Below are 27,885 nucleotides of genomic sequence, written 5' to 3'. Positions count from 1 at the left end.
GGAGGAGGGGGACTGAGAGTATATGACCAGTTCAAATAAGACATGGACTTGAGCTTTTTCTCAGGAATTTGATGCAGGCAAGAGAGCTCCTGGCCTATGGTCCCATGTCTGCTGGCAATAAAGGACCCAGAGCAAGAGCAAGGGGAAGGGATGTGTCCACAAGACTCAGAGGGGGGCATCACATAGAAGACGCAAGAGACAGTGGTTCAAGGCTCTGGACTCCAGCCAAAAAGCTTTCTGAGGGAAACTACCAGGACACAAGTGATTCATCAGCACCCCACAAAACAAATGTCATAGAAATCAAGACAGATGGGCATGTGAGCCCGTGGAGCTTAGGGGTTGAGAGGGTGAGAAGAGTGTGGGCTCTTCACAGAAGCTTGGACCAAGACACATGCAGCGGGAGAGTAGCTGGGAGGCTTGGACCCAAGGACAACATGAATCTCCGTGTGCTTCAGGTTTTCTTTCTAGTTCTTATTTTAATTAAGTGTCCCCGTGTGTACCTACAGAGGCCAGAAGATGTCAGATCCCCTGAAGCTGGAGCTACAGGTGGTTGTGAACTACCTGATGGGGGTGCTGGGAACTGAGCTCTGGTCCCTCTACAGAAGCAGTAAGCACTCCTAGCAGGGGAATCCCCTCTCCCCAGCTTTCTCATCTTTAAAGCGAGAATGAGCGCACACTTGGGTCTTGCTGCAGATGGCATAGTGGCAGGCATGTAGCTTAGCCCACAGTAAGTGTTAGGCAGGTATGAACAGCTTTTGCTAATGGGAGGGCACTGGCTGGCACAAGTGGAGCCATCTCCTGCTGTCCATCTGACATCTGAGTCCCTCCCCAGCTCTCTCCTCCAAGTATGCCTGGAGATCCAAGGTGGCTCTGCCTTCCTCTAGGGAGACACCGACCCAGTCGTGCCTCCTCGCACAGCTCATCAATACCAAGAAGGCACCTGCATGGAAGAAGAGGCTCTAGCCTAGGTACTCCAGCATGAGAGGTCCCTCCCTCAGCCTATCCATGACTCACTTTTTCTGTTTCAGTTTTCCCTCTCATATTGCTGGTGATAGACCCAGTGTCTTGTGCATAGTACTAGATAAATGCTCTACCACTGAGCCACATCCCCAATGAGCTCTCTCTCTCCTCTCTCTCTCTCTCTCTCTCTCTCTCTCTCTCTCTCTCTCTCTCTCTCTCTCTCTCTCTCTGGGTGTGTGTGCATGTGTGTGTGTGTCTTACTGGGTAGTCCATACTGACCCTTAACTCTTCAATCCTCCTGCCTCAGCCTCCTAGATGCCAGATTATAGCCATGTGGTACCATACCCGGCTAGCTCCCTGACTTGCTTCTACCCAGAGTGGCCAGGCCATCACACTCCAAGGAAAGGGCTGCTTCTGGCACTCATTGCTGAGGTCCTGCCTCCTGCTGTCCCTGGAGACTCTGTCCCCATTTGCCAGCTATTTTGCTTCCTTGGCCATCTGTTCCCTCCCTGTCATCTCCTCTGTGCTTTAACCTTAGCCACTACTTCACTGCAGATGGTACCACACAGACCCGTTCTTGACATCCTTCATGATGCCTGCTCCCTCCTCCTCAGCTCATTGGCACAAACTGCTCTGTCTTTTCTCAGGCCCCATCCAAAGATGTGTCTAGAGCTTAGAGGTGGATTTACCCCACAGGTTCCCCTTATTTGTGCCCCATCTGTTGGCAACCCTACCTCAGGCTAAGAGGCCCAACCCCTTCCCTTCCCCTTCTCTCTCCATTGGGGATAAGTAGAGTCCTGGGTTCTCAGTGTTCTCAGAGAGATGCAGACACAGACGAGCACACCTTCTTGAGGAGACTCTCACATCACCAAGGGAACTCTGTGGAATCCACCAGGTACCTGACAGCACCACACTGTTTTCTCCCTCTGCCTCTCTCTTTCTTTTTCCCACTCAGGTACCCAGCTGGCCCATCTGGGTATGGACACCAGGAGAACACAATGCTTCTTACTGGGTTGCAGGCCTTAATCTAGCACTTACTGAATTATTTAGGGATGGCATTAACTTATAAATGAGTGTGTTTGACTGATTTTGTGGTTGATGTACAGATAAATCCTAATGAAAGACAACTACACGATTTTAAATTATTAATTAGACTGCCACTTAACAAAGCTTATTTGGCACTCTATTTCCTTGCTTAACAAGACAAAAACTTTAAGGAAAGGGCTCTGTATTAGCCCAGAGGCTCTTGATTTGCATTCCGCTCTAAAAATGAAAACCATAGATCCTGACCTTAAGCAGGCAACTCTGGCACAGCAAAACCCCCAGCAGGCCGCTCTTCCTTCCTGAAGAGTGCTGGATGGCTCCGGGCCTTGCTTGCCCTGATGCCTCTCATCTCTCTTGACCAGAGGCTTGCTTTTTATATCTCACGTTCTGTCAGGGTAGGTTATGAGCTAGAAACACTGGCAGAGCAACTGCCAAAGCCTTCAGCACTGTCAGCAGCTAGATTTCACTCCAGAGGTGGTGGCCAGTGAAGTCCGTTTATTAAGAGATAAAGATACTGCCCCCAAACCCCCAAAAGACCTGACTGGGATAGCTTTACTAGGACAATCAGAAATCATATTTCTGGCTCTCATGGTCTGGCCCTTATTTGTTCCCTTTCCTCTACAAAGAGTCCTTTCTTTTTTTCTTCCTTCAACCTCGTCCTGCCAAATCATAAACCATTAAGCTCACTCTTGTCCATGACGCCATGTAGGATCCAGCATCAGCTAGGCAACTACCTTCTCAAACCAACCTATAAACCTTGCTGTCTGGAGCTTTTGGGAACAAATCTACAAACAGAAACTTCAGTGGCCACCTCCCTTGGCCTTAGCCTGAGGCATGTTTTGGTTTCAGGCACACATCTAGAATCCACACAAAGAATCAGAGCTTCCTCCACATGTGTGCAGAAAAGACAAATCCACGGTATCGGATCAGTGCCCCAAAGAGGAAATTGACCAGGAAAGGACCAAAACAGAAGTCATTTGCTCACACAGTGACCCAGGAGCAGGCTCCAGGCCACCCACGCCCCGCCCAGCCTTGGCTTCTCTGCTCTGATTCTCTCAAGCCAACCCAGGTGTGAATCTCAGTTGATGGAATCTCTCTAGCCAACCTCATCTGTGCTGGGAGAAGGAGCCCAAGCCTCCAGTGGCCACCTCTTGAGGGAAATGGGCTTAATCTAGAGCTGGGCTTCTGGCTAGCTACTGGAGGCTACTAGAGCCTCCCCGGGAACCTAAGCCATATAAATAAAGTGTGTGGGCTGCTTTGTGGCTCATTCTTAAGTGTAAACTGCCAAAAGACAAAAGACCAAAAGGGAAATGAGATGTCAGTTCTTCCCCATTATCTCCATCCCAGTCCTGCAGCTCAGACATGGCAGCCTGTACAAAATTGCCTGGGAAGCTTTCCCCACTAGAGCGAGTCTACATGCTCCATACCCAGGCTTCTCACTCCACTGTCTCCAGCTCTGTAAAAATCACCTTCCCTGTGCAGACACACTGGCCTGCACTCCAGAACTGCTGAGTGGCTGAAGTGACTTTCTGTGTCTTTCTGTAGGAAAAGGAACTGGAGTGTCGAACAGTAAAGCGGTTCTTCTAACTACTGCAGAGACTAACCCCACATCTCAACGAAAGGCAATGTGTCGCCCCCCCTCCTTCGTACCGACCCACGTGGAGGCCACAAGTCACACACAAGTTTGTGATTGTTCTTACACGGTGAGGCAACCCAACCTCCACTGTTGCCTGAGGCTGGACCACCACAGCCTTTTCGACTCATGACGAAGGCGTGGCTTTTCACCCACCTGTCTGACCAGCTTATCTGGGTTTCTCCCATCTCCGGGTATCTGCTTCTCTCCGCCCATCTCGGGGCTTCGCTCCCCCCACCTCTGCCACCACCCCCTGCCCGCTTTCTCCTTCCCCATCCTGCTGTGAGGTCAGAATTCTGTGCTTACGACACCTCGGTCTGTTGCCATGGAAACAGGGGCGGATTAAGGCTGGAGCGCAGGGATCAGGCCCCTCCGCTACCTGAGCTCCCGCCTCAGCTGGTTCCCGCAGGGCGGGAGCAGCTAGCATCAGGCACCAAGGCTCAGCAGCCGCCCGGCCGAGGCAAGGGACAGGGGAATCCCAGCGGGGCGCCACAGCTAGCACACTGGGACCTCAGAGCAAAGAGACTCGCAGAGGTGGGGAGCAGAGGGTAACGGGTCCGCGGGGCTCACACGTGGTCACCTGCCCTTTCTGGGCCGGAGGGACAGCACCTAGAAGGACAACCACGTGGGGGCGCGGCAGGACTTCCCTGGCACCCGCGCCAACTTTGCTCCGCTCCTGCTGCCGAGGAGTCTGGGCGAGGTGGTCGCCAAGCCAGCGCCCGTTAAGTTGAACCTGGATCCGGCCGCGCTCACTGCCACGGTCTTGGCGGTTGCGTCCTTCCGATCCAGGCATTAGGAAAGTTTAAGGAATCGGACTTCTGGCACTTGCCACTCCCCACCCTCGGTCGCTGAATGCTCAGGGCTGGTCCCCGGGGATAAGGGTGGGATGCTGGGAAGATGCCTGCGTCCTGGCGCGCCTCCGGAGTTAGGAACGGTGGTGAACGCCGGGGCCGTGCGGTGACTGACCGCTGCCTGCACCCAAGCGCGGGTTGTACTCGGTGCTGAAGCAGCAGAAGCAGGGGCGGGTGCCCGCGCAGGGGATGGAGCCTGCAAGTGCAAAACTTTATAATGGCGAGGCAAAGGTCCCAGGAGGCCAGCTCCCTTTTTAACAAAGGTTTCTCACTCTGGTCTCTGAGCCCTCAAGACAGATATCCCTGAGGCCTGGCCACTCGATCCATGAACAAACCCCGCGTCTCGCAACAGGCCACCAACGGGAGCTCAGCTCCAGCAGCAGGCGCACGGCGGGTGCCTGTGACAAAAGCCAGCCAGCTAGCGGGGGGCTGCTTCCGGGACCCATTTCCCATTTCGACGGCTCCCGGGGCTTGTCGCTCAGCCCGGTTCCATGTAACTCCAACTTGCCCCTGAGGTTCCAACTCACCTTTGCGAAGCATGTTGGCCGCGGGGCCGCCGCTCCGAGGTCGGCCTAGGCGCGCTCCCTCCTGGGGTCCAGATTCAAATCCCTGGGCGCCAGCTGCAGCTAATCCGAGCGCGTCGAGGCGGGGGCAAACCGGGAATCCGCTTGTGCCCGGCGGCCGGGTCCCGCAGGGGCATGGTGAGCCCAAGCCCGGCGCCCTGGGCACCGGCGCCTGCTAGCAACCGTGGCGCTGCCAACCAACGCGGTGCGCTCGCTCAGCCCCGGGGCGAGTAGCTTGCTCCGCCGAGCCGGCGGCCTGATTCTGCCGCCCCAAACACTTTGCAGGCGGTTTTGAGGGGGGACGCCGCCCCCTAGCCGGCCAGCCGATGTCCCCTCTTCCCCGCCCCCTCGGGCAGCGGCTGCTGCAAAAGGGCGCTCGCACGCACAGCCCAGCTCCGGGAAAGCGCCCGGCGCGCGTTTGCAGGACCGAGCGATCCGCCGAGCGGGGCGCCTCCCTTCCTCCCCCCGGCTTCCCCCACCTCTCTTCCTCCTCCTTCCCTCCCTCCCTCTTCAGCTTCCTCCCTCCCGCTCCGCTCCCCGCCCCCGCTCACGGAGCGCCTCCCATACAAAATTTATGAAAGTGCTCTCAGCTCGCGGTGCGGAGCGCCGTCCTATTCCCAGGGCAGCAGCGCTCAGCCGTGCGGCGCCGCCTTCCAAGGTGTTTTCGCTGCACCTGCCCCCGGGGACGATCCTCGGCCCGCGTCCGTCCAGGTACCTCGGCCGGTCGTCCGGCCACTATAATCGCCCTCCCCGGCCCCGCCGGCTTCTCCGAGCACGCACCCGCAGCCCAGCCCCCGCCTGTTTGCCCTTCGCGGCTGGAGGTCATAAGAGAAGCGGCTGGAACTGTGTACCGGCCCTGAGCCCCGATGACAAGTCCAACACCCTTGCCCCTTTCCTCCCTGACCCGCGTCCCTTCCTTCCTGTGAGGCTCGACGGCTCTTCCCTGCCCAGAACTGCTCCGGCGACATAGCCGTCCCACCATCCAGAGTCCCAAGACACTGTTCTTTGGGGGGGAGATGTGCGGGACAGCTAGCATTCGGGGATGTCCAGTTGGAAATCGTATAAAGAACTATGGGAGTTCAGGTGGGTTATCTCTGGCTGGAAGGCCTCCGGTCCCCTTTACACAGACCCCGCCCATGAGAGGATTCTCCAAACAGGGAGGAGGTACCGCCTGGAAAGCCGGTCGGTCCTGCAAGGGCCCTTTGGGCCAAGTGCTGAGAAGGTTCAAGCCGGCAGAGATCCTAGGTGGAGGCCGGCACCCCCTACTGGCCTGGGATAAGAAGGACTCCCTAAGAGGAAAAAGACTGGGCCAGGTCACTCGTTGAACATATTAAGAGTTAATATGTATTACACTATGTAAAAATTCAGCCAGTGAAAATGAGAAGGTCCCTGTCCTCCTCGAATTTATATTCTAATAGGACCAAAAGAGAAAAGTTCAGATGATGGAAGTGTCCGGAAGAACGACAAGCAGGGTGTTGCTCTGGAGCTGATCCGGGATGCGAGTGGGGGTTGGGGTAGGAGTGGAGCTGATGTGACAGCTGCCATCTAAACAGAGATCTAAGTTCTCTGTGGAGTAAACTTGGTAGCGTGATGGGAAGATCAAAAGCAAGGGCATTATTTATGCGCGAATACGGATACTCAGAGCCCTAAGGCACCCCTTCCCCCCCCCCCAGCTCCCTCGTTTGAGCTTGGTGTGAGAGTCAGAAAAGGTGTTCTTGAAGTCTGGGTTCAACAGGTAGAGAGGAAAGGACCTTTCCAGGGAAGGAAAGAATGCACAAATGTTTGAAGTAACCTCATTTAGAACATTCTTCAGCTTGGTCCCTCTAGGGTTGGGAACACAAAGTGAGACATATTCCTTAGCTCCTGCCAGCTGCAGGAACCTGCCACCTGAGCTCTGGCAGACTAAACTCTAGGACAGAGCTGTGGAGACACTCCATAAAACTAAGGCCCAGAGAGACTGGACGACTTGCTCAACAGCACCCAGTAATCGGTACTAAACTGTGGGCCTGGTTGAGGGCTTTGCTATTCATTTTCCCACCTTCCCGTGCCTCCTCCCCATGACCCCTTGTCCCATCAACTCCAATATATTGGGCACACTTGGGCGGTGTGAGTGTGAGAAGCAGTTATTTTGAGATTTAGGAGGGCTGGATGTTGACTTGGAGTCCAGCCAGGCGGTGGGGGTGGTTGTCAGTGGGTGTTGTGGTTTAATGGGGGAGGGGGTTACATTGAGCCTGCCTTCTCATCAGGCGGTAATTACTCAGACTGCTGAGTAACTCAAGAAAGGGGACCCTCACAGACAGATGGAAATGGCCTCAGCCCAAGCTGATTGTTACCGTTGTCCTGCTCGGCAAGGTCTTAGGGATACAATCATGACGGTTTTGCACTGCAGCTTTCCTCTGTATCACCTGGTTTCCTAAGTCGGGGCAGAGCTGCTCATGTGTGACAGAAGCTATACAGCAGTATTAGAAGGTGGTGCATATCTCTGATCAGGTAAAGGTCCCAGGAGATGAGACAGCTGCTGGGGAGAAGCCACTGGGCCATTGGCGCCAATCTTTCCACCACAGAACTTGAAGCTAAAGCTAGAACAGAAGCTGTCCACTGGCAGGCTACGCTTTAGTATGCTGAGGTGGCAGAGTGGGCTCCAGAATGCACTGAGGGGTAGGGATGTCCAGAGAGGCAGGGAGACTCAGAAAGTCCAGGCTAGACTCTTATTAGGGTGAACGATTGTTCCTTGATGACCACATTCTGGGTCAAGCTATACTTAAAGAGTTGCAGAGACTGAAGGGGCATTGAGCCTTTCTGTCCCTTCCCTTGGCTGCTCTTTCCCAGTCTGCCTTGCTCTCTCCTCTGAGCAGCCTCCCAGGCAAGGCCTGTACCTGGCAGCTTGTTTTTACATCTCTCTGCACCTTAATTAGGGGTTTCCAAGCAGGGAGGGCCTCCAGGGGAGCCTGAGGCCACAGAGCTGTCTTAAAGGGACAGCTGTGCTCACCACTGCAGAGAGAGGAGGATGGAGTTGGGGTTCAGAGTACTGGTGACCATGTTGCAGAGGGCTGAGGGTAAGCCCGGCAGATGCTTTGTTCTTCCAAAGGTCAAGGCTGTCTTGCTGACTGCTCTGCCTTCTCTTTGGGGTCCCAGGAGTGCTGTCCACGGATCGGGAAGAAGGCTATAGCCTGAAGGACTAGAGAGAGCAGGACCCAGGAGGTTTAGGGAATTGAGGCCTCAGGCTGCCCTATCCTTCCAAGAAAGCTTTTTCACTTTCCAGCTTCTCCCTTGAGTACCAGCTTCCTTCCATGTTGACCTCCACACGATGGGTACATAGAAATCCACACCAAGCTTTCAACTTGGGAGTTGGGCTGGTAGGCATTAAGGTTCCATCTTGATGGGACATCAGAGTTCTCTGAGGTAGAGAATGTGCCCATGGTAGCTGACAGACTACACCTTACAAGGAAAGAAACAGGGTGAAGGTGGGGAGGAACAGGAAAGCCCAGTAGGTCACAGAACTCCTTTAGGTACACTCATCTGGGAGTAACAGCTTTGAACTAGGCTAGAGGAGAGCCTGGGAGCAAGTGGGACCACTAGGGGACTCAGAGAGGCTTGAGAGTCCAGACCTTTTGTACCAACCGGTGCCCATTGTAGCACCGCCCTCAATTCCTCTTAGTCTCCGCCCTGCTAGAATCTCCGCCCTCGGCTCGGCGGTCGATTGTGCTACCTGCGCTCTCCGCGCTCTTCCAGCACTGTCTTTTTGTTTCCCACGTGGGCTCTTGGGTGATGGCGGCGCTGGTTGTGTCCGAGACTGCGGAACCAGGAAGCCGAATCGGCCCTGGCAGAGGTGGGTGCTGTAACTCTGTGACCTCCAGACCTCGCATCTCTGGTGGGACCCCCTGGTCAGGGACAGGGCGGGAGATGACTCCTCCTTGAGACCAGAGAGTGTCATGCTGTTAAAAGTTATGAGCGCTCATCACCAGAGACACGGGGACGGTCTTTTCTCTCGGAAAGACAAAAACTGTCCCTCCTGGGAATTTATTTTCCTCAAGCCCTATCCCAGCTAGCAGGAAGACCCCGGAAGAGTGACGGAATAGGACAGGTCAGACGGGAGGGAAGGGACCACGGTGCGTTTTACAAGTGAACTCGAAGGATATACTTTTATTTATGCAAAGAGGAGCTTGGTGTCCTTTACCAGGCACTAGCCGGCGCCCAGTAAATGCCAGCCTTGTGCTAGGTGTGGGGACTAGAGTACTACCCTGGCTCAAGGATCTCTACTGGAGGGGCGGGGGATACAAGTTCAAACATGACAACCTTGATAAAGGAGGAGGTGCCTACTGCTCTTCATACTGGCACCTGCTGTGGCCAAAAGCCCACAAGTGATTTGGACCTGTCTGAAGAGATTATGTGGGGAAGCTGACGAGTCCAAGCTCGTTGTCCAAGGCCATGAAACTGACCCAGCGCTCTAACAGTGGTCATATTCAAGCGATGTCAGGGCTCCAGCCTTCCAGGTTATAGAGCTCTTTAACGCACTCCTCTACCACAGTAGATAAAAGCACAGGTCTGAGAGGATCCCCCCATTCATAGGGGCCCTAGCAAGAAGTTCTGGTATATAATACAGGTTCTGAGGTGTGGGATGACTAAATTTGTCTTTTCCAAACTTTTTGGCTCCTAGTCAGATATTGTTGGGTAGAGTGGGAAGTTTGGGATAAAGGCCTTGCTGAAGAGCCTCAATTTTTTTTTTTTTTTTTTTTTGGTTTTTCGAGACAAGGTTTCTCTGTATAGCTCTGACTGTCCCGGAACTAACTCTGTAGACCAGGCTGGCCTCGAACTCAGAAATCCACCTGCCTCTGCCTCCCAAGTGCTGGGATTAAAGGCGTGCGCCACCACCGCCCGGCGAGCCTCAAATTTTTTGTTTTTGTTTTTGACAGGGTTTCTCTATGTGGCCCTGACTGCCTTGAAACTCGCAGAGATCCACTGGCCTCTACTTCCCGGGTCCTGGGATCAAAGGCCTGTGCCACCATTGCCCGAATCAGTATTTTGTTAGTTTTGTTAAAAACTAACAAAATTCATTTATTTTACATTATGTGTCCCAGTGTCTGTGGAAGTCAAATAACTAGTGGAGTGAGTTTCCTCCCCCTGGGTGGATGGATGCACAGAGTTGGAGTCCTGAGGCTTGACACCTTTGCCCATTAAACTATCCTCCTGGTTTCAGTATTTTCTTTCCTGTTCAAGGGCTTATTTGTATATCATCTCTGTTCAGGCTAGAGTGTTAATTCCTAAGGTGTAAGGTCACCCTTTGGCCTTATCTGTTTGTCCATTGGTACACTAAAGTGTGTTCTTTCTGGCCTTCCTAGGTTGAACATAAGGACTAGGGAACTTATTAACTCAGTGTATAGTGTTTATTTCTCTTTAGTTAAAAAAGTCAGTGACTAGCTGGGCAATGGTGGCGCACGCCTTTAATCCCAGCACCTGGGAGGCAGAGGCAGGCGGATTTCTGAGTTCGAGGCCAGCCTGGTTTACAGAGAGTGAATTCCAGGACAGCCAAGGCTACACAGAAAAACTCTGTCTCGAAAAAAACAAAAAACAAAACAAAAAGTCAGTGACTTGTTTTAGTATTTGTGTATGTCATCTGTGTGTGTACTAGAAGTGGTTGGAAGAGTATCAGATTCCTCTGGAGCTGGAGTTACAGCTGCCTAATGTGAGTGCTGGGATCAAACTCTGGTCGTCTAGAAAAAGAGCAAGTACCATAGGATGAACTGCTCCACCACCAATTGTGGCTGTTTTGAGACTGGGTCTCAAACATGGTGGCGTAGATATTCACCATGACTACCACCACCAACAACAAAAATGTAATTACACACACGTGCATGCACTCACACTGACACGGCACACACACCCCACTGGGGATTGAACCCACACCCTTGTCCATGCTAAGCAAGTAGTCTGTGCTATATCTTTACTTTTCACTTTTGATAGGGTTTCATTGTACCATACCTACCTAAACTGTGTGTGTGACTGTGTGTGTGACTCTGTGCCTGTGTGTGTGTATGCGTGTAGAAGCCAGAGGTCAATGTCAGGTATCTTGTTCTCCACCTCCTCCTTTTTTTTCTTTTTTTTTTTTTTTTAAAAAAAGTTTTTTAAGCTAGACATGGTGGTATGCCTTTAATCACAGCACTCAGGGGGCAACGGTCAGTCTGGTCTATAGAGAGAGTTCCAGGCCAGCCAGAGCTACACAGAGAGCTTGTCTTAAAAAATAAACATTTGGTGTATGCATGCATGTATGTATGTATGTATGCATGTGGGCACACGTCTTCCTGTGTCCATGCATGCTGTGTGGTGATACATGTAGAGACCATGAATCCTTTCAGGGAATTGAACTCAGGTCTTCAGACTCCAAGGCAGGCACCTGTACCCCTAGTCCTCTTTCCAGTTATCCATTTTCTTCTTAAGACTTTTTATTTGTTTCCTTGTGTGTACATGTGTGTGTGCAGGTACCTAGTATTCGATCCCCTGGAGCTGGAGTTGTAGGCCGCTGTCAGTAACAAGTCCTTGAAACTGCTGAGCCGTCTCTCCAGCACCCCACCTTGATTTTTTTGAGTCAGTCTGTCACTGAAACTGGAGCTCATTGACTCTGCTGGATTGGGTGTCCAACAAGCCTCAGCACTAGGATTATAGGCCTGCTGTTGTGACCAGCTTTTTTGCAGGGGCGCTGGAGATCTGAACTTAAAAGGTTTTTGTTTTGTTTTGTTTTTTGAGACAGGGTTTCTCTGTGTAGCCCTGGCTGTCCTGAAACTCACTCTGTAGACCAGGCTGGCCTTGAACTCAGAAATCCACTCGCCTCTGCCTCCCAAGTGCTGGGATTCAAGGTGTGCGCCACCAACACCCAGACATTTTTTTTCTTCACTTCCGATTTTTGTGGGGAAATTTTTTTTTTTGAGATAGGATCTCGCTATGTAGATCAGCCTCAAACTCAGTTTTTTTTTTTTTTAAAGCTTTATGAGTGCTCAGTTTGCATGTATGCCTGCAGACAGAAGAGGGTCTCAGATCCCATTATAGATGGTGGTGAGCCACTGTGTTGGTTTTGCAAATTGAACTCAGGACCTCTGGATGAGCAGCCAGCAAGTGCTCTTAACTGCTGAGCCATCTGCACAGCCCAGATTTTTTTTTTTTTTTTTTTGAGGAAGGGAGATTTTTTTTTTGAGGAAGGGAGAACAAGGTGTTGTTGACTTTACTGGTCTTAACATCTTGATCCTCCTGCCTCAGCTTCTTGAATGCTGGGATCAGAGATGTACATACCATGTCTGGCTTTATTTTATTTTGGGGGGGTATTTTCGAGACAGGGTTTCTCTGTGTAGCCCTGGCTGTCCTGGAACTCACTCTGTAGACCAGGCTGGCCTCAAACTCAGAAATCTGCCTGCCTTTGCCTCCCAACTGTTGGGATTAAAGGCATGTGCCACCACTGCCAGGCTGGCTTTATTATTATTTTAAACGAGAGGGACAAAGTTTGGATTAAGCAACTCTGGCCTAATCGGTGGGACTCGAGTTGTGTGACTTCTTTGCTTCTTAGTCTTTTCTGTGTCATTTCTAGTCCTGTGGGTGAGTCATAGTCCCATTTATGACTGCTAGTAATCTCACAGCATAGAAGTTAACTGTGCAGATGTCCCCCCTGGTTTATGGGCTGTCTCTATCTGTAGGATGAATTCAGTTAGTGCAAAAGCTGTGTGGAATCTGGGCCTTCAATTTGGAGTTAACAGATTAAGTGGCAAGCGGCTCTGGCTTCCTGTGGTCTAGGGCAGATACAGACTCGGGCCTTAATGTTTTTTCTAGGTCGCATCTCTCGGGGGCGACTGGTCAACCAGATCCCCCCTGAGATCCTGAACAATCCCCAGCTAGAGGCTGCTGTCCAAGCTCTGCCTTCTAACTACAACTTTGAGATCCCCAAGACCATCTGGAGGATCCAACAGGCCCAGGCCAAGAAGGGTGAGCCCCCAAAAGGGTGGGGCCCCGGTGATGTGGGGCCAGTCCTGTCCCAACCTCTTCTAGCTCTCTGCCTTTCATCTCGTTTGCCTTGCAGTGGCCTTACAAATGCCAGAAGGCCTCCTCCTCTTTGCCTGCACCATTGTGGATATCTTGGAAAGGTAAGGCTTGGTTGGGCACTGGAGAGCAAGCTGAGCCTTTGCCCAGTATAGTTATGCCTGTTGGCATCATTTTTCTCTTCTGGACCACTGGCTAACCCCTAGGCCTCCTACAAGCATGTATATACACACAAAAGGAAAAACTTGAAATAAAATTCCCAGGTTGCTGAGAACTTGGTTTGTCCATTTCTTTTCCCTTATATAGTCTGGGCAAGGGCAAAGAAGTTAATCTCCCAGATTCTAGGCCAGAGCAGATGGTAGCATCTGGGAGGGGCCTAAAAAAGCCAACCCCAAGTGGGTGAGGGTCTGGCTGTCAAGGGTTGGGGCAGAGTGGAGGGGTGAGAGGTTTGGGAGTTGAAGAGGGTGCATCTTTCTCTCAGACTCAGTTTGGGTGGGAGTAGGTGGGTGGCAGAGGTGAGAGATGCCTAGGGAAAGATATTCAGTTCCTCTGCCCCCTCCTTCTAAGTTTCTTCATGACAATGAACCATTGCTGGGGGGTGGGGGGGGAGCAGTGCTCAGCCATCTGGAGCCAGCATGAGCGCAGGGAGGGGGAATGCAGAAAGGGGAGGTCATCTCGTGCTGGGAACCTCCTACTCCCCTGCTGCTGCCCTCACCCCTCTCCCTCCCCACCACCACAGACGCACTTCCCTGCTCCCACCCTCTTGCCCCTTGGGGATGCTCTCTGGGGCTCAGGCCAATTTGCATACATTTTAATCTATAAAAAATTAAGTGCTCTGGCTGACTCAGAGCCTGGGCTGCATTCTAAGGAGCTGAATAATCCGCTTCTGTGCACGGCCTGAATTGGGGAAGGGGGTGGAGGAGGAGGGGGCAGACTGGCAGCAGTTCAGCGCCCCCAACTGTACCTCAGAGGAAGAATGGGGGAGCCCAGCCACAGAGCCAGCAGCATCTGTGCCCAGGTATGATCTCTTCCTAGGAGAACTAAGCATCCTGTTCTGCCCCAGCAGTGAGTTTGGGGGTGCAGGGTCTCTTCTACTACCCTTCACCCCCCCACCCCCCGTGATTCAGTCCTGGCAGCAGATCTCATAACAATGTGCTGTCCAGAGCCCACTCTTCCTGATTGCATGAGGAGTGTGGGCAGCACCATGTGCTGTGGGGAGCTGCACACGGGTCCTCCCCATCCTAGGCACCCATGGCCTTACCTATGGGTGGGAAGCTGGTGGGGTCTGGGCAAGGGGAGGCCATGCCTCCACATACATCCATGCCTCCACAAACAATAATGCCGGAGTTTGTCAGGGGGGATCTTCACCTGCCCTGGTAGGGTCAGTCACAGTCCCGGAAGGTCTGTTTGGACTATGCACATGTACTTCTGAGGGTTAGGGGTCTTGAAGTCTAAGGCTGGACAGGGTGCTGCAGACATATCCTCACATAGCAACTGTTCCAGGAGCTGCTGCCAGGGCTGAGGGAGGTGGCAGATGCACCCCTCCTACTCTTGGTTGGCAGCTGCCAACTCAAGGAGATCTGGGTCCTGAAACACCTCCAGAGTGAGGACTGTCTTTCCCATCTCAAACTGTGTCTCTGTTCCACTCTTCCCCAACCCCATCCCTACAGGTTCACAAAGGCTGAGGTGATGGTGATGGGTGATGTCACCTATGGGGCTTGCTGTGTGGATGACTTCACGGCAAGGGCCTTGGGAGTTGACTTCCTGGTGCACTATGGCCACAGCTGTCTAGGTACGGTGGGCCGAGGGCCAGGCCGCAGGCTGATCTCTACTGCGTATTTTTCTGGTTCTGCTTGCAAGCACAAAGTCCCCTCTGGTTCCCAGAGTGGCCCTGGTCTTTCTGCTTTGCTCTTTCCTTTGGATTTGGCTGCCTTGGAGATCGTGCTGCTGTCTCAGATGTGCATGTTTGATGTTTTTGTTCAGTTGGTTTGGGTTGGTTTTTGAGACAGTCTCACTCTCTAGCCTAGGGAGGCCTGGAACCTAACAGCTGTCCTCCTGTTTCAGCCTCCCAGCTGCTAGGATTATAGGTGTGAGCGATACAGGTGTTTGAAAGGCTGTTACTGGGAGAACAGGCTGGGTACCCAGCTAAGATGAGAATGGAGACCCTCCCTTCTCCTGTAATCCCTAGCAGGCTGCAGCCAATGCCCTGGCTGCTCTTAAGATTGGGACTGGGCCAGGATCCTTGCTCCTCCTCCCTTTCAGAACACTTGCTTTGAACTCCTCTCTGTAGTCCCCATGGACACCTCGGTTCAAGACTTCCGTGTGTTGTATGTCTTTGTGGATATCCGGATAGACACTGCCCACCTTCTGGACTCGGTCCGCCTCACCTTTCCCCCAGGCAGCTCACTCGCTCTGGTCAGCACCATTCAATTTGTGTCGACGTTACAGGTAAGTAGATCAGCTGGCATCCTGTGGGGTGGGGAGGCTACTCCAGGGTGCCCCTGGCTCCCGTGCCTGGTGCTCTGGGCTGTTCCTCAGGCCATGGCTTTCTCTCAGCTTCTTTTCCTTCATTATCAATACAGGCAGCTGCACAGGAGCTGAAAGCTGATTATCACATCAGTGTCCCACAGTGCAAGCCCCTGTCCCCTGGGGAGATCCTAGGCTGCACATCTCCTCGACTACCCAAGGAAGTGGAAGCTGTTGTGTAAGTGAAAAATGGGGCTAGTTTGTAGAGACATTCAAGATACTTATACTCAGGGAAAGAGGCCAGTCTAAAGTTCCTAACCTGTGTGCTCAAGGTCACCTTGGAAGATGGGGCCCTTGTGGGGACCACACTTCATGTTCACTTCTTGCACTCTCCAGCAGTCCATCCTTCATCCAGAGGGCCATGCTGAGGGTGGAGACAGAACTCAGAGGGCCTGATGGGGGTATCAGGATGGGTAGAAATGGAGAGAATGTAATTGGAAAAGATGGATGGGCACGCCCAGGCTGCAGCCCCATTAATTTAGCATCCGGACAGCTAACAAGCAGGAGCAGCGTGTCTCCTGCCGCCTAATTATTTTAGGTAATGGAAATGCTTAATGTTGTGTGAATGCAGCCAGCCTCAGAGCCGACAGCTCCTCTGGCTGGGACTGGGGATGGGAATCTTTTCCTAGCTAGTGGCAAGAAGGAAGGAGGGGCACTGTGCCTCAGCCCCACCCCTGGGAGCTTTGTGGACTGGTCCCACAGGTTTGGCTACACCCACATAGGATACTCCTGCCCTTAGGCCCACGTAAAGGACTTACACAGCCCAGGCCTGGCAGCCCTGCTCCCTGAAGGCCATCCCCCATGTACTTGCGCCAGCATAATGGATACCCATCATTTGAGGCCTCAAGGTGCATGTTGAGGGAGGTACCCAGAGTGTTGGCCTCAAAAGGAGTTATGCTCCCCGAGAGAAAGCAGCAGCTGCTATGGGTGACTTACCTTGTAAGCCTTGGGCTCTGCAGATCTACGAAGGTAATGTGAGTGAGGGTATCTCTGAGGGTATGTTCTGTGTGGCCTGGTGGTGAAACCTGGTATCCAATCTCAGATACACTGCTTGATAGCTTTTGAGCTTTGAGCAAGTGGGTTTGTTTTGTCTTACTTTGTAGCCTTTGCTGTTCTGGAACTCACTGTATAGCCCAGGCTGGCCTCAACTTCATAGAGATAGATCCCCCTGCCTCTGCCTCCCAACTGCTGGAATTAAAGACATGAGCCACTATGCCTAGCTTGAGCAAATGTATTAAAGTCCTTGAAACTTGGGTTTAATCTCTTGTAAGATGGCAATAGCATAGGTGTTTTAGGTACTTGCTCCAGGTCTTGAACTCAGAAAGTATAAGAAATGGTTGTTATAACTTTGTATCAGTGCTGGTATGGTCAAAGAATAGCCAGTGTGTATCCTGGATTTTGTTTGTTTATTTTGGATTTCCTAGACAGGTTTTTCTGTGTAGCCCTGGCCATCCTGGAGTTCATCTGTAGACCAGGCTGGCCTCAGATTCAGAGATCCACCTCTGTCTTCTGTGAGATGCCAACGACCACCACACTCTTTGTTTATTGCATGAATGTTTTGCCTTCATGTATATCTGCCACATGTGTGCCTGGTCCATGTGGAGGTCAGAAGAGTGCATCATATCCTCTAGAAAAGGAGTTACAAGTGGCTGTGAGCCACTGTGTAGGTGCTGGGAATCGAACTCAGGTCCTCTGGAAGAGCAACCAGTTCTCTTAACCAGTGAGCTGTCTATCTCTCCAGCCCTGAGCACAGACATCTTAAACACAACCTCTATGTGTGTTTGTCTATATTGAGCCCAATGAAAAAGAATCTCTCCCTCAGCTTTCAAATTATGCTCTTGGGCCCAGGTGGCCTTTCTTTGGCCTTGGCACTTCCTTTACTTTTGCCACGGAAGACTGCTGCGTCACACAGCTAGAGGGTGTCTCCCAGGCATCTGAGTCCAGCTCCTTGCTGTACATACGAGAGGCCTGAAGAGATGAACTGCTGTCAGTTTTCACAGACTCAGCAGCATGGGCGGCTAAGAACTCAGTCTTCAGGACCTGTAAGCCAGGGCACCCCCTCTGCCATTCCATTACCGCACTTACACACTCTTCCCACCCTGCAGGTATCTTGGAGATGGTCGCTTCCATCTGGAGTCTGTCATGATTGCCAACCCTAATATATCTGCTTACCGGTATGGGCTTGGGAGGGCTGACCATGTGTGGCAGGATGAGAGCCTCTGCCCTGGAGGCTGACCTACCCCTCATTCCCTGGTCACTAAATGGCAGGTAGCTCTAACTGAAGCACATCTGGAATTTAGGCCCAGGACTACTGTTGCCTACTCAGGAGTCACCCCCAAGCTCTTAAAACACTCTCTTGCTCTTGCCTGCCCTAGCTGTAGGGCTGATCTCTGTGGTTACTGATCTCAGTAATAGTCCTTGTTCCTGACTAGGGCCAGATTTCCTGATTCCCTCTTTAAGTCCTGTGTCAGGACCACTTAGCTGACTCCGGGCTGTCTCAGTGATCCTAACAACTTTTCCAGGTACGACCCATATAGCAAAGTCCTATCCAGAGAATACTACGACCATCAGCGCATGCAGGCCACCCGCCAGGAAGCCATTGCTGCTGCAGGCTCAGCCAAGTCCTGGGGCCTTATTCTGGGAACTTTGGGCCGCCAGGGCAGTCCCAAGATCCTGGAGGTGAGAGGGACCAGCATCAGGAGGAGGGGGCTGACGGGAAAGTAGCTGGAAAAACCAGTAGGCTGAAGTATCTAGCTTTGGCCACTTTATCTCAGAAACTCCTGCTTGGTCTCCTCCTCTTGGCAGCACTTGGAATCTCAGCTCAGAAACTTGGGACTTCCTTTCGTGAGGCTGCTGCTCTCTGAGATCTTCCCCAACAAGCTCAGTCTACTTCCTGGGGTGGATGTGTGAGTTTCCCCACCTTACCCATGTGTGGTGACCAGCTAAAGGGGGCTTAGAAACCAGGTTCTGGCAGCACAGACTTAAGGTTATAGCCAATGGGAATTGGATATGTGGTCATGAAATCTTAATATTTATCAAGCACTTATCTAGCAGAGGCCACCCTTGACCATGGGCCGCCTGTGTTGTCTGGCCTCATGGTCTGGTGAGATGAGTGTAAGAGTGCTGTGTACAGACCTGGGTTCTAGATGGGTAGTTACAAATGAACTGTCCCTAGAAGCTGGCTTACGGAGTGAAGGGCTGTTGACAGTTGTTTGGTTTCATTAAGGTAGAATTTTTTTTTCTTTTGCATGTATATTAGTTTCTGTGGAGCTTTGGTGTCCACCCTTTTTTTCCCCCCCAAAACAGGATCTCTCACTGACTAAGTAGACTGGCTGGCAATGCACCTGTCTGGATCTCCTCAGTGCTGGAGTACAAGTGTATATCATAACACACACACACTCACTCACACACACTCACATACACACACACTCACATACACACACTCACTCACATACACACACACACTCACATACACACACACTTACATACACATACACTCACTCACATACACACACACACACACACTCACATACACACATACACACTCACACATACACACGCACTTACATACTCAACACACACATACACATACACACTCACACTCACATACACACACTCACACTTACACATGCACACTCACACACATACACATACTCACATACACACATATACACTCACACATACACTCACACACTCTTACACTCACATACACACACACTCACACTTTTGCTTTTTACTTCAGATGGTTGTGAGCCACTGTGTGGGTGTTGGGAATTGAACTTGAATCCTCTGCTCTCTTAACCACGAAGCAGTGTCCAGCTCCACTTTTGCTTTTAATGCAATGGTTTTGGGAGTTAAGGTCAAGTCCTTGGTTTATAGGGCAGTCACTTTATAGTTACCTTCCCAACAATATAGTTGGATCAATACATCCTGTTGACAAATGGGCATATTGAGACACCGTTCTGTTTTTCAGTGTGGTACCCCAGAGAGAGGTGGCTTTCCTGTCACATCTTACTGACTTCCCTTCTTAGGTGGGTGCAGGTGGCATGTCCACGCCTCTCCATTGACTGGGGTTCAGCCTTTCCCAAGCCACTGCTGACACCCTACGAGGTAACAACCACATTTCGAAAATCTCCAGGGTGGTGAGTGGGCTTTGTACTTCCTGTCGAGGGAGGGTTGTGGGTTGGCTGGTGTGGGTGAGCAGCACTTAGGGTCGTGGGTTCTGAGACTGAGCAACCATTCTTGCTGTGTAGTTTTTGTTTGTATTTAAGACTTGCTGGGAGGCGTAAGCCATCATACCTGTGTAGCTGCAAGTCTCTTCACCTCACACTTCAATGATAATACACACCCTTCATAGACCCTGGTCAAATTTGCTAATACAGGGACAGAAAAAAAAAAGTATTGGTATCATTGTCTTTTCTCTCCTAGGCAGCCGTGGCCCTGAAGGACATTTCTTGGCAGCAACCCTACCCCATGGACTTCTACGCTGGCAGCTCCTTAGGGCCATGGACAGTGAACCATGGTCGGGACCGGCAACCCCCGGGTCTCTGCCAGCCTTCATCTGGCAAGGTAGCGGATTTTAACGAGGGCTGAGGCTCAGCCTTGGCGTGCAGTGATCCACGGCCGCCGCCCTGAGGATAGCGGGGGAAATGCAGGGGAGGCGGGTGGAGGTCGCAGTGGAGAGACTTGGATTTGTGGGCCTCCTCAGGTGCAGCAGGCGTCCCGAGGCGGCTCCCCAGCCCCAGCCTGTGAGGACTGCAGCTGCGCTGACCCCAAGGCCACCTCGCAGGCTCCCTGAGAGGTCCGGAGCCCCAGGTACTTGCAGCCACGCCCCACCTTTTTGTTTTACGAGTGCCCCGCCCTCCCGGAGTCCCGCCTTAGGGGTGTTGCCGGCACGGGCCCCGCCCCTCGCGGGTTCTCCTTCCGCCTGGGAAGGCCTGCTTCCGGCCGGCCTGCAGCATGGCGGCGCGGCCGATCCTGAGAGTGCTGTGTCTCGCCGGCTTCCGGCAGAGCGAGCGGGGCTTCCGTGAGAAGACTGGAGCGCTGAGGAAGGCGCTGCGGGGTCGCGCAGAGCTCGTGTGCCTCAGCGGGCCGCACCCAGTCCCCGAGGCAGCGGCTCCCGAGGGTGCAGGGCCAGACTCGGGTGAGACAAACACACCCTTAGTACACCGGACCCCTCAGTTCTTCTCACCTAGCCCCTTTAACTCGGCCTCTAGTCTGAGCTCCCAGGTTTCCTCCTTTATCTGTGTCCAGTCCATACCAGGTCCCTCCCGCCCCCCATGGCTGCGTCTTTCCCAAACTCTGCCTTCTTCCTGTCACCTTCTCTAACCCTGATCTTGTGCTCTTCTCCCATCCGCTCCTAGGGCCCTGTTCTCCGGAGGAGCAGCCTCGAGGCTGGTGGTTTTCTGAAGAGGAAGCAGATGTTTTCTCTGCTCTAGAAGAGCCCACAGTGTGCAGGGGTCTGGAGAAGGCCCTGGAAACGGTGGCACAGGCCCTTGACACGCAGGGGCCTTTTGATGGACTTCTTGGCTTCAGCCAGGGGGCTGCACTAGCGGCTTTCGTGTGTGCCCTGGGTCAGGCAGGCGATCCTCGCTTCCCCTTGCCAAGATTTATCATACTTGTGTCGGGGTTCTGTCCCCGAGGGCTTGGCCTTAAGGAACCCATCCTGCAGAGCCCCATGTCACTGCCTTCACTTCATGTTTTTGGAGATACTGATCGAGTCATCCCTTCTCAGGAGAGTATACAGTTGGCCAGCCGATTCCTTGGAGCCGTCACCCTCACGCACTCTGGTGGTCACTTCATTCCAGCAGCTGCATCCCAGCGTCAGGCCTACCTTAAATTCTTGGACCAGTTTGCAGAATGAAGGATGGACAAATCTCAGCACTGCTCCCATTTCTCTAGTGCCATCTGTGGCACTCCTCACTGTGACTAGTTAAAAGACAACTATCAGTTCTCAGGACACAGAGAGAGAGCCTGTGAGAAGACAAGTGGTAGGCAAGCAGGGGCTGGCACCCCTGTGATTGCCAAACAATAAAGTGATGGTTTAGATTTTGAATGTCTTTCTCCTGCTGCACAGACCCTGGGGCAACACCAAACTAGCAATTCCTTGCAGCTGTGAGCCCCCCAGAACACATTTTTTGGTGGAAGTCATTTATTGTTGTTGGGTGTAGACTTGTGGAGGTCAGAGGATTACTGCAGGGAGGTGATTCTCAACCATGTGGGTTCTTTTTGAACTCTGATCATTGGGCTTGGCAAGCCAAGCCTCTACTTGCTGAGCCATTTTACCATCCTTTGTGGAAGTTTAAATCCCAGACTGATGAGGCAGGTATCTTGGCAACTGAATGAGAATCGGGAGTTTTACATTTGAGGGAATTTGGGGAAAGAGGATACTGGCAAGGCTCTGCTTGGGCCCACCTGCTTTTAGGCTTCCTGCATCCTGAGCCCCGAGAATTGGGAATTGCCTTTCTTTTGGTCCCTGGTGTGGTCTTTGCTTTCTCTTCCATAACTGTTCCATCCCCTCTGAACTCTTGAGCTTGAAGATTTGGGTAGTACCATATATTGGATAGAGGCCAAAGATAGCACAGTAAACTGCCTTTTCCTAATGAACCCATGTACAGGGTTCCTGAGATTACTGCTATTCATAATTGATGGTGCTTTTTTTTTTTTTTTTTTTTTTTTTTTTTGGTTTTTCAAGACAGGGTTTCTCTGTGTAGCCCTGGCTGTCCGGAACTCACTCTGTAGACCAGGCTAGCCTCAAACTCAGAAATCCGCTTGCCTCTGCCTCCCAAGTGCTGGGATTAAAGGTGTGTGCCATCACCACCCAGCCCCACTTAACTTCTTGCCACTTTTCTTCTCACTTCCAGTGCCCAGTCTTGCCGCACCCATAGGCACGCTGCTTTCTGACTTCTGAAAGGCAGTTTTTCTAAGATATCACAAGGTACCTACCTAGTCCCACACCACAGTATCTTCTAGGGAGCTTAGTCACTGAGCAGGAGTTGGAGTTGGCCAGAGACTCCAAGTCATTCTTTAAGTCACATTTAAGTTACCCAGAGTTTGATGCTCCTTGACACACAAGTGTTTCAAGGTATACATTAGAGAAATGCTTTTGTAGTTAAGGACATGGGCTGCTTTTTCAAAGGACCCAGGCTCAGTTCCCAGCATCCACACTGTAGCTCATAAACATCTATAGCTCTTAGTTCCAGAGGCTCTAATCCTAGGTCCTAGGGATGCACATGATTTGTGCCTAAAAGTCAGTGACCCAGTGGCTGTGGTGGTACATGCAGGCAGAGGTAGAGGTCTACATAGAGAAACCCTATTCAAAACAACCAGGTGGTGATGTCACATGCCTTTCAACCCAGCACTCTGGAGGCAGAGACAGGCAGATCTCTGAGACTGAGGCCATCCTAGTCTACAGATAGAGTTCCAGGACAGACAGGGCTGCACAGAAACACTTTCTGTAACTTTTGTTAGATGTCCGAGGCAGATCCTTGCCAGGCTCTGAGTTCTTCCCCTGAACTCCACTTATGTAAAAGTCTGATTCAGTTACAAAGGCCTCTGGCTTCTTTGGGGTTTAAGACTTCCACCAAAAGACAATGAGATGGGTCAGCAGGTAAAGGCATTGACTGCCAACAAATGCAGTCTCATACACACTAAGCATTTTAAAATTTCACAAAAGGATAGACTGGAATTATACCCCAAAGTCCCATTTACTGATTCAGATGCCCTTTTAGCAGCTGGGATGGGGAGTTGGTCTCTGCGCCTTCCTCTTGCTTTGCAGGGTTTGCTTCCTTGACAGAAGGAGATTGAGCAGATGCAATTCTATAAACCCCATTGGCTTTGGGCTACTAGTAGTCTTTGCTTTTCTGTAAATAATTGATGGGTCTGTATATCGGTACTCAGACCCACTGGCAGTCATAGGCTGCCCTGTGAATCGACTCCAAGCTGGGGAGAAGGATGACTTGTACTCCTCGGTAGCCCTATAAAGAAAGGTGAGGAAGGTCCTTGTGAGAGGCCTTTAGGCCCTGGCTCTACCAGGAGAAAGGGAGAGGGTTCAAGTAGAACTGTATTAGGTGGAACAGAAGTGCTCATGTTTGAAGATCCCTCCCAAGAGTCACCAGTTATGAGTGTTACTTCCCATTATGCAGAATGAACTTCAACACTACTACATGCACATCCTGTGGGCTACTTACATGAGGAACACTTGTTAAACTTGGAGTTCCTAGAGAAAACTATAGACCTATTTGTCTGCCCCTGGTCATTCCTGATGTAGCTATTTGCAAACTACAGTCTTGGGTAGAATTATTAAGTCTCTGGTAAATATGTGCTATTAGGAAAGAGCCTCCAGTGTGACTCAAAACCCTCTGGGGAGGAGAGAAAGGCCCCCTGAGGAATCAGTGCTTTATGTATAGCCCAGACAGGTAAGGTCCAGAGATAGAAACAACATTTATTGAGAATTAACTATACTGGCAATGAGACAAGTAGAAGCCTGTCATCTATTTTTGAGACGGGGTTTCATGGTAGTTCTAGCTATCCTTGAACTCACAGAAATCCACTTATCTCTGTCTCCCAAGAGCTGGAATTCAAAGCATGCCCCACCATAGCCTAACTCATTTATTTTTGGTGCCAGGATCAAACCCAGGACCTTAGGCATGCTAAGTGCAGACTGTACCACGGAGCTCTAAGCCCAGCACCCCCATTGTCTAATTTCATGAAGAAAGTACTGTCATTAACCTACTGACTGAGCTTTACAATTGAGGAAACAGGCCCAGAAAGGCTAAGTACCTATTCAAGATTGGATGATTCAGATCCAAAAGCCCATATTCTTCCTGTTGTCATCTCCCGCCCCCCTTGTTTTGAGACACGGATTTCATTATTTATTGTCCAGGCTACCTTGGGGCTTCTGGGCTCCAAGTTCACATGGCCGAGCCTCCTGAGACCGGGACTGCAAGTATACACTGCTGCTCCTGGTTTTGGTTGATCTCTTTGCTGTCCGGTAAAAAGTAAGCAAAAACTACCACTCTCTACAGGCTAAATGCCCAACCTGGGCTTCTGCTTTCTGATGTGTAAGGTCGGGGAGGGAGGCATGGTTTACACTAAATACTTTCTAGGACAACAAACACAGCATTCTATAGTCAGTCTTCTAACCACATCTTCTGAAGGGTTCCATCTACAAAAGTTTTGTCCTCCCTTCAGAGTATCCCTGCTATTTTCTGCATCTTGATTACACTTAGGATTTCTAAAGCTCTACAGAAGACAGTACCCTATCAGAGTCTCTCAACAGCCTTAGCCACAGAGTATTTACCTGCAGCCTCTGGGGTAGTACTCCTTTTTGGGGCACATTTGAAGAACTCAAGTTGGGATGTATTATTTAGAGACCGGCTGAGGGATACACTGCTGGCTGATACCTTCAGACAATGCATTAGGGACCAGGTGAGCTAGCCTGCCAGCTTCTTGCTGTGTTAAGGACCCCTTTAATCATCGCTCAGGAGAAAGTTGGGGGACAGAGTTATGGGAACGCTGTGGCTCTATCAGGAAACGGATTCTTTGCCCTTTCCCCTCTGCCTGCTCACCTAGGGTTTTCTGGAAGAAAGGTGTGATAAAACTTCCTTCTCCTCCCCCTTCAGCTCTCTGCGGGCAAAAGCGACTTCTTCCTTCTTACAGGACTCCTGATCCCATCCGTGCACCACTCATGAGATAAGAATCCTTATCGCAGAACCACCCATTTTCTCGCCACCTTAGGCAGCGATACCTCGACTGGGAAGACTGGATAGTTACTGAGGAGGATGTTCAGACACTCCGTGGATCTTGCTTCTGTGCCTGAGGTAGATGCGCAGCAGCCCAGGAGGCCGCCTCTCTGAGCACATCTCTTGCCACCTCCGCAGACACATCGGATGTTGCGTCGCCGCCCCGCCTCCTCTTGCTCTGTATCTGCCCAAACCCAGGCTGGCAGAACTCGGGAGTGGTGGGGAGCGTGGGCGTGCTGCGGGGCGACCATGGCTGTAGACTGTTACCTCCGGTTCCCACAGTAACAATCGAAAGCCACGGTTGCCCTGGAGACGCGGGGCGGGGCTTGAGGGATGACGTCAGCACCGCGGGCGGCGTGGGTGGCGCGAGTGTCTGCGGGGCCAGCGCCCACCGCAACCCATGGGGACCTGGGACAGGCGTGCCCGAGGGAGGCGCTTGCACTGCATCAGCACCGCGGACAGCGGCGCGGGGAGGGGCGGAGGGGCTGGGGGTCTGCGGTCCTGGGGCGGGGCCAGGCGTCGGTGGCCGTGACTGGAGACTGTTACTGAGGGCGGCCCGGGCAGTAAGCAGTCTAGAGCCAAGGTGCCGGCGCGCTGCCCGGGCGGGGATATCCCGTCGCCCGCAGTTGAGAGTGCTGCTGCTTCTCAGGGCCCCCCCTCCGTCCAAGCGCGCGCGGACAGACACGCGACCGTGACATCAGAGTCCTGTGACGTCAAAGATGTCCCGGCGGGGAGGCACTTCCGGCGGTGGGGAGCGGTGGGGGGGGAAATAGGGCGGGGCGGCCTGGTCGAAGCCCCGCCCCCGCCTGGTCCTGAGAGGACAGCTCCGCTGGCAGAGGCGGGAAGTCCTGAGCTCAGTGGGACAGTCCGATGGGACGGGACGGGACGGGACGGGGCAGGGAAGGGGCGTGCGGGCAGCATGCGGGACGGGGGTCCCGAGGGAGCCGCAGGGCCGAGGTGTGCGTCTGTCTGTCGTGGGCGCCCTGGCTCAGTCAGTCGGGGCCATCTAGGCTGAGTCACCGCTCTGCGGACAGGGGAGAAATGAGGGGGCGCGTCTCCTGAGACGCCAGCACCTTCTTCTCCCCACTTTCTTGAAAGGATGGCGCAGGAGCCGCTCCGCCTCGGGAAATGGGGTCGGGGGGCTCGGTTCTCCGCTCGATGCTTCTCCAGAGTGTCTGCGTCTGCGTTTGGGTGCCGGCCCGCAGGGGCTGCATAGGGTTGGGTCAGCCGCCGAGCCCTGGTCCACCAAGCTAAAAGGAACCTTCGTCCCTCCCACTCTGCCCCCATCCTCACTCCGCAGTCGCCGTCCAACCCGCCGCCCCTCCGGTCCCCTCCTTGCCCTCCCGCGGTGTCCGCGCACCGGCCCATCTCGGACTGTCGGTGGTCCTTACCTGTCGGGCCGCTCGCACTGGTGCCGGCTCGCCTCCCGCAGCCCGGCCGGCGCCGCTGCTTTTATAGGCGCGCGTAGTACTCGTGCGGCGGCTCATTCATGCGGCCGCGGCTCCTACACACTGACGCGCTGCCGACGTCAGCAGAGAATTTAGGAAACGGGAAAAGAGGCTATTTATAGTGACAAGCGGGGAGGAGGGGCGTAGGGGAGGACGGGACGAAGCGACGGGGAGTTGGGAGCGGGAGGAGGGTGCGCACGCGGAAGCAAGGTTGGGTAGGGGGAGTACGTAACCCCAGGCTTTGCCTCCAAGGGGTTAACTTTCCGGAACTGCAGGCGACGGTCTGGGGGAGAAGTGTGCAGGGAGGGTGAGGCCCCATTACGTGTTTATTCACTCTCCCCTTCCGGGGCTTTGCGAGTCCTAAGATCTCCGTCCTTTTCGCCTGGACCTCAGGGGTCCTCCCTTGGCAGCCCCAAACCACACTGCTCATTTCCTAGACCCGACAGCCCTATGACGCCAGAAGATGTCCTGCGATGGTATCACTCCCATTTGGCCACTGTTGTGTCCTCGCTCTCTCCTGGTGTGTGTGTTTGTGTGTGTGTGTGGGGGGGGTAAGGGTTGGAGGAGGGCAAGGAAATGAAACTGGACCGGTTTAGGAGGGGAGCAGAGTGCACCTCAGACTTCGACATTTAGGGGCTGGGGAAAGAGGGGGGGAGAAGCCTGGGAGTTTTGGAAGGCTTTCTGACTGGGCCACAGCAGGAAAGGTACCAGTCAGATGGTGGAAACCGCAGGGAAGACCAGGGAGTTTAGGAGAGTGGTCTGGACTTTAGAAATGAGCAGAAGATCCTCTTTAAGAGTTTGGAAAACATGTCTCCCGAGTATTCGCCAAAGGAAGGGCTCGCCTGACAAGCAGTGGAGAGCGCAACTTGGCAGTGCCTGGGGGCACCGAGGGGGCCACCCCAGCATAGGTGGAATATGCATAGGCAGAGCCTGTAAAGAGAGGGAATGAGACTAAGGGGGCTTAACAGCTTGGCAGAGGGGGTGGCAGGGACCCCTTTCTAGAGGACTCAGAGAGACTAAATGCTCACACGATGTGGAGCAGCTTCTCCAGAGCGGCCCGAATCTGTCTCCAGGCTGTAAATAGGGGCGTCATGCGTT

The 27,885-nt window shown here is 52.7% G+C and overlaps 4 protein-coding genes across 13 annotated transcripts in view; 2 read left to right on the top strand and 2 right to left on the bottom strand.

Annotated features, from left to right (window-relative positions):
- Window positions 1-5,534, bottom strand: part of Rtn4rl1 (reticulon 4 receptor like 1) — a 74,360-nt gene extending 68,826 nt beyond the window's left edge. The window contains exon 1 of one of the 2 annotated variants that reach the window (XM_031351037.1): window positions 5,016-5,534. In XM_031351037.1, the coding sequence (XP_031206897.1) occupies window positions 5,016-5,028 (13 nt within the window). In that variant the 5' untranslated portion in view covers window positions 5,029-5,534. Of the gene's footprint in view, window positions 1-3,793; window positions 4,115-5,015 lie in introns of those variants that run through there. The other variant, XM_031351038.1, reaches the window with a different exon arrangement.
- On the top strand, window positions 4,015-21,651 carry Dph1 (diphthamide biosynthesis 1). Of its 6 annotated transcripts, none has more exons than XM_031351042.1 (13): window positions 4,015-4,171; window positions 12,864-13,016; window positions 13,111-13,174; window positions 14,741-14,862; window positions 15,361-15,518; window positions 15,653-15,774; window positions 17,702-17,770; window positions 18,119-18,275; window positions 18,402-18,502; window positions 19,628-19,706; window positions 20,025-20,165; window positions 20,305-20,411; window positions 20,960-21,071. In XM_031351042.1, the coding sequence occupies exons 3-12, from the start codon at window positions 13,122-13,124 to the stop codon at window positions 20,392-20,394; spliced, it is 1,092 nt and encodes a 363-aa protein (XP_031206902.1). In that variant the 5' UTR covers window positions 4,015-4,171; window positions 12,864-13,016; window positions 13,111-13,121; the 3' UTR covers window positions 20,395-20,411; window positions 20,960-21,071. The 6 variants fall into 6 exon arrangements, 5 of the variants coding, with proteins under 5 accessions (XP_031206902.1, XP_031206899.1, XP_031206900.1 ...); XM_031351039.1 differs by lacking the exon at window positions 4,015-4,171 and adding an exon at window positions 8,774-8,880 and having other exon boundaries at window positions 20,960-21,651; XM_031351043.1 differs by lacking the exon at window positions 4,015-4,171 and adding an exon at window positions 8,897-9,135.
- On the top strand, window positions 20,537-21,651 carry Ovca2 (OVCA2 serine hydrolase domain containing). Its single transcript, XM_031351044.1, has 2 exons — window positions 20,537-20,739; window positions 20,960-21,651. The coding sequence occupies exons 1-2, from the start codon at window positions 20,556-20,558 to the stop codon at window positions 21,457-21,459; spliced, it is 684 nt and encodes a 227-aa protein (XP_031206904.1). The 5' UTR covers window positions 20,537-20,555; the 3' UTR covers window positions 21,460-21,651.
- Window positions 21,652-23,278: 1,627 nt separating this feature from the next.
- LOC116078813 lies at window positions 23,279-26,816 on the bottom strand. Of its 4 annotated transcripts, none has more exons than XR_004113638.1 (2): window positions 25,166-26,816; window positions 23,279-23,572 (listed from the first exon to the last, which is right to left on the bottom strand). XR_004113638.1 is itself a non-coding variant. In XM_031354131.1 (2 exons), exons 1-2 carry the CDS (start codon window positions 25,588-25,590, stop codon window positions 23,492-23,494), a joined length of 327 nt encoding a protein of 108 aa, XP_031209991.1. In that variant the 5' UTR covers window positions 25,591-26,227; the 3' UTR covers window positions 23,279-23,491. The 4 variants fall into 4 exon arrangements, 1 of the variants encoding a protein (XP_031209991.1); XR_004113639.1 differs by having other exon boundaries at window positions 25,345-26,816; XR_004113640.1 differs by having other exon boundaries at window positions 25,371-26,816.
- Between the last annotated feature and the right edge of the window lie 1,069 nt (window positions 26,817-27,885).

Source organism: Mastomys coucha, unplaced genomic scaffold (assembly GCF_008632895.1).
Source record: "Mastomys coucha isolate ucsf_1 unplaced genomic scaffold, UCSF_Mcou_1 pScaffold5, whole genome shotgun sequence".
Taxonomy (NCBI): Eukaryota; Metazoa; Chordata; class Mammalia; order Rodentia; family Muridae; genus Mastomys; species Mastomys coucha.
Note: the sequence above shows the minus strand (reverse complement) of the source record. Positions and strands in the feature narration are given on the sequence as shown.

Excerpts from the sequence above, each read along its gene's own strand:
- Ovca2 (XM_031351044.1), top strand. The coding sequence starts at position 20,556 with ATGGCGGCGCGGCCGATCCTGAGAGTGCTGTGTCTCGCCGGCTTCCGG. Across the intron at positions 20,740-20,959 it reads GGGTGCAGGGCCAGACTCGG|GGCCCTGTTCTCCGGAGGAG; the intron begins GTGAGACAAACA and ends ATCCGCTCCTAG.
- Dph1 (XM_031351039.1), top strand. The coding sequence starts at position 8,820 with ATGGCGGCGCTGGTTGTGTCCGAGACTGCGGAACCAGGAAGCCGAATC. Across the intron at positions 18,503-19,627 it reads CTACTTCCTGGGGTGGATGT|GTGGGTGCAGGTGGCATGTC; the intron begins GTGAGTTTCCCC and ends TTCCCTTCTTAG. Across the intron at positions 20,166-20,304 it reads GCCAGCCTTCATCTGGCAAG|GTGCAGCAGGCGTCCCGAGG; the intron begins GTAGCGGATTTT and ends GGGCCTCCTCAG.
- LOC116078813 (XM_031354131.1), bottom strand. The coding sequence starts at position 25,590 with ATGGTCGCCCCGCAGCACGCCCACGCTCCCCACCACTCCCGAGTTCTG. Across the intron at positions 23,573-25,344 it reads ATCCAGTCTTCCCAGTCGAG|GGCTACCGAGGAGTACAAGT; the intron begins GTATCGCTGCCT and ends CTTTCTTTATAG.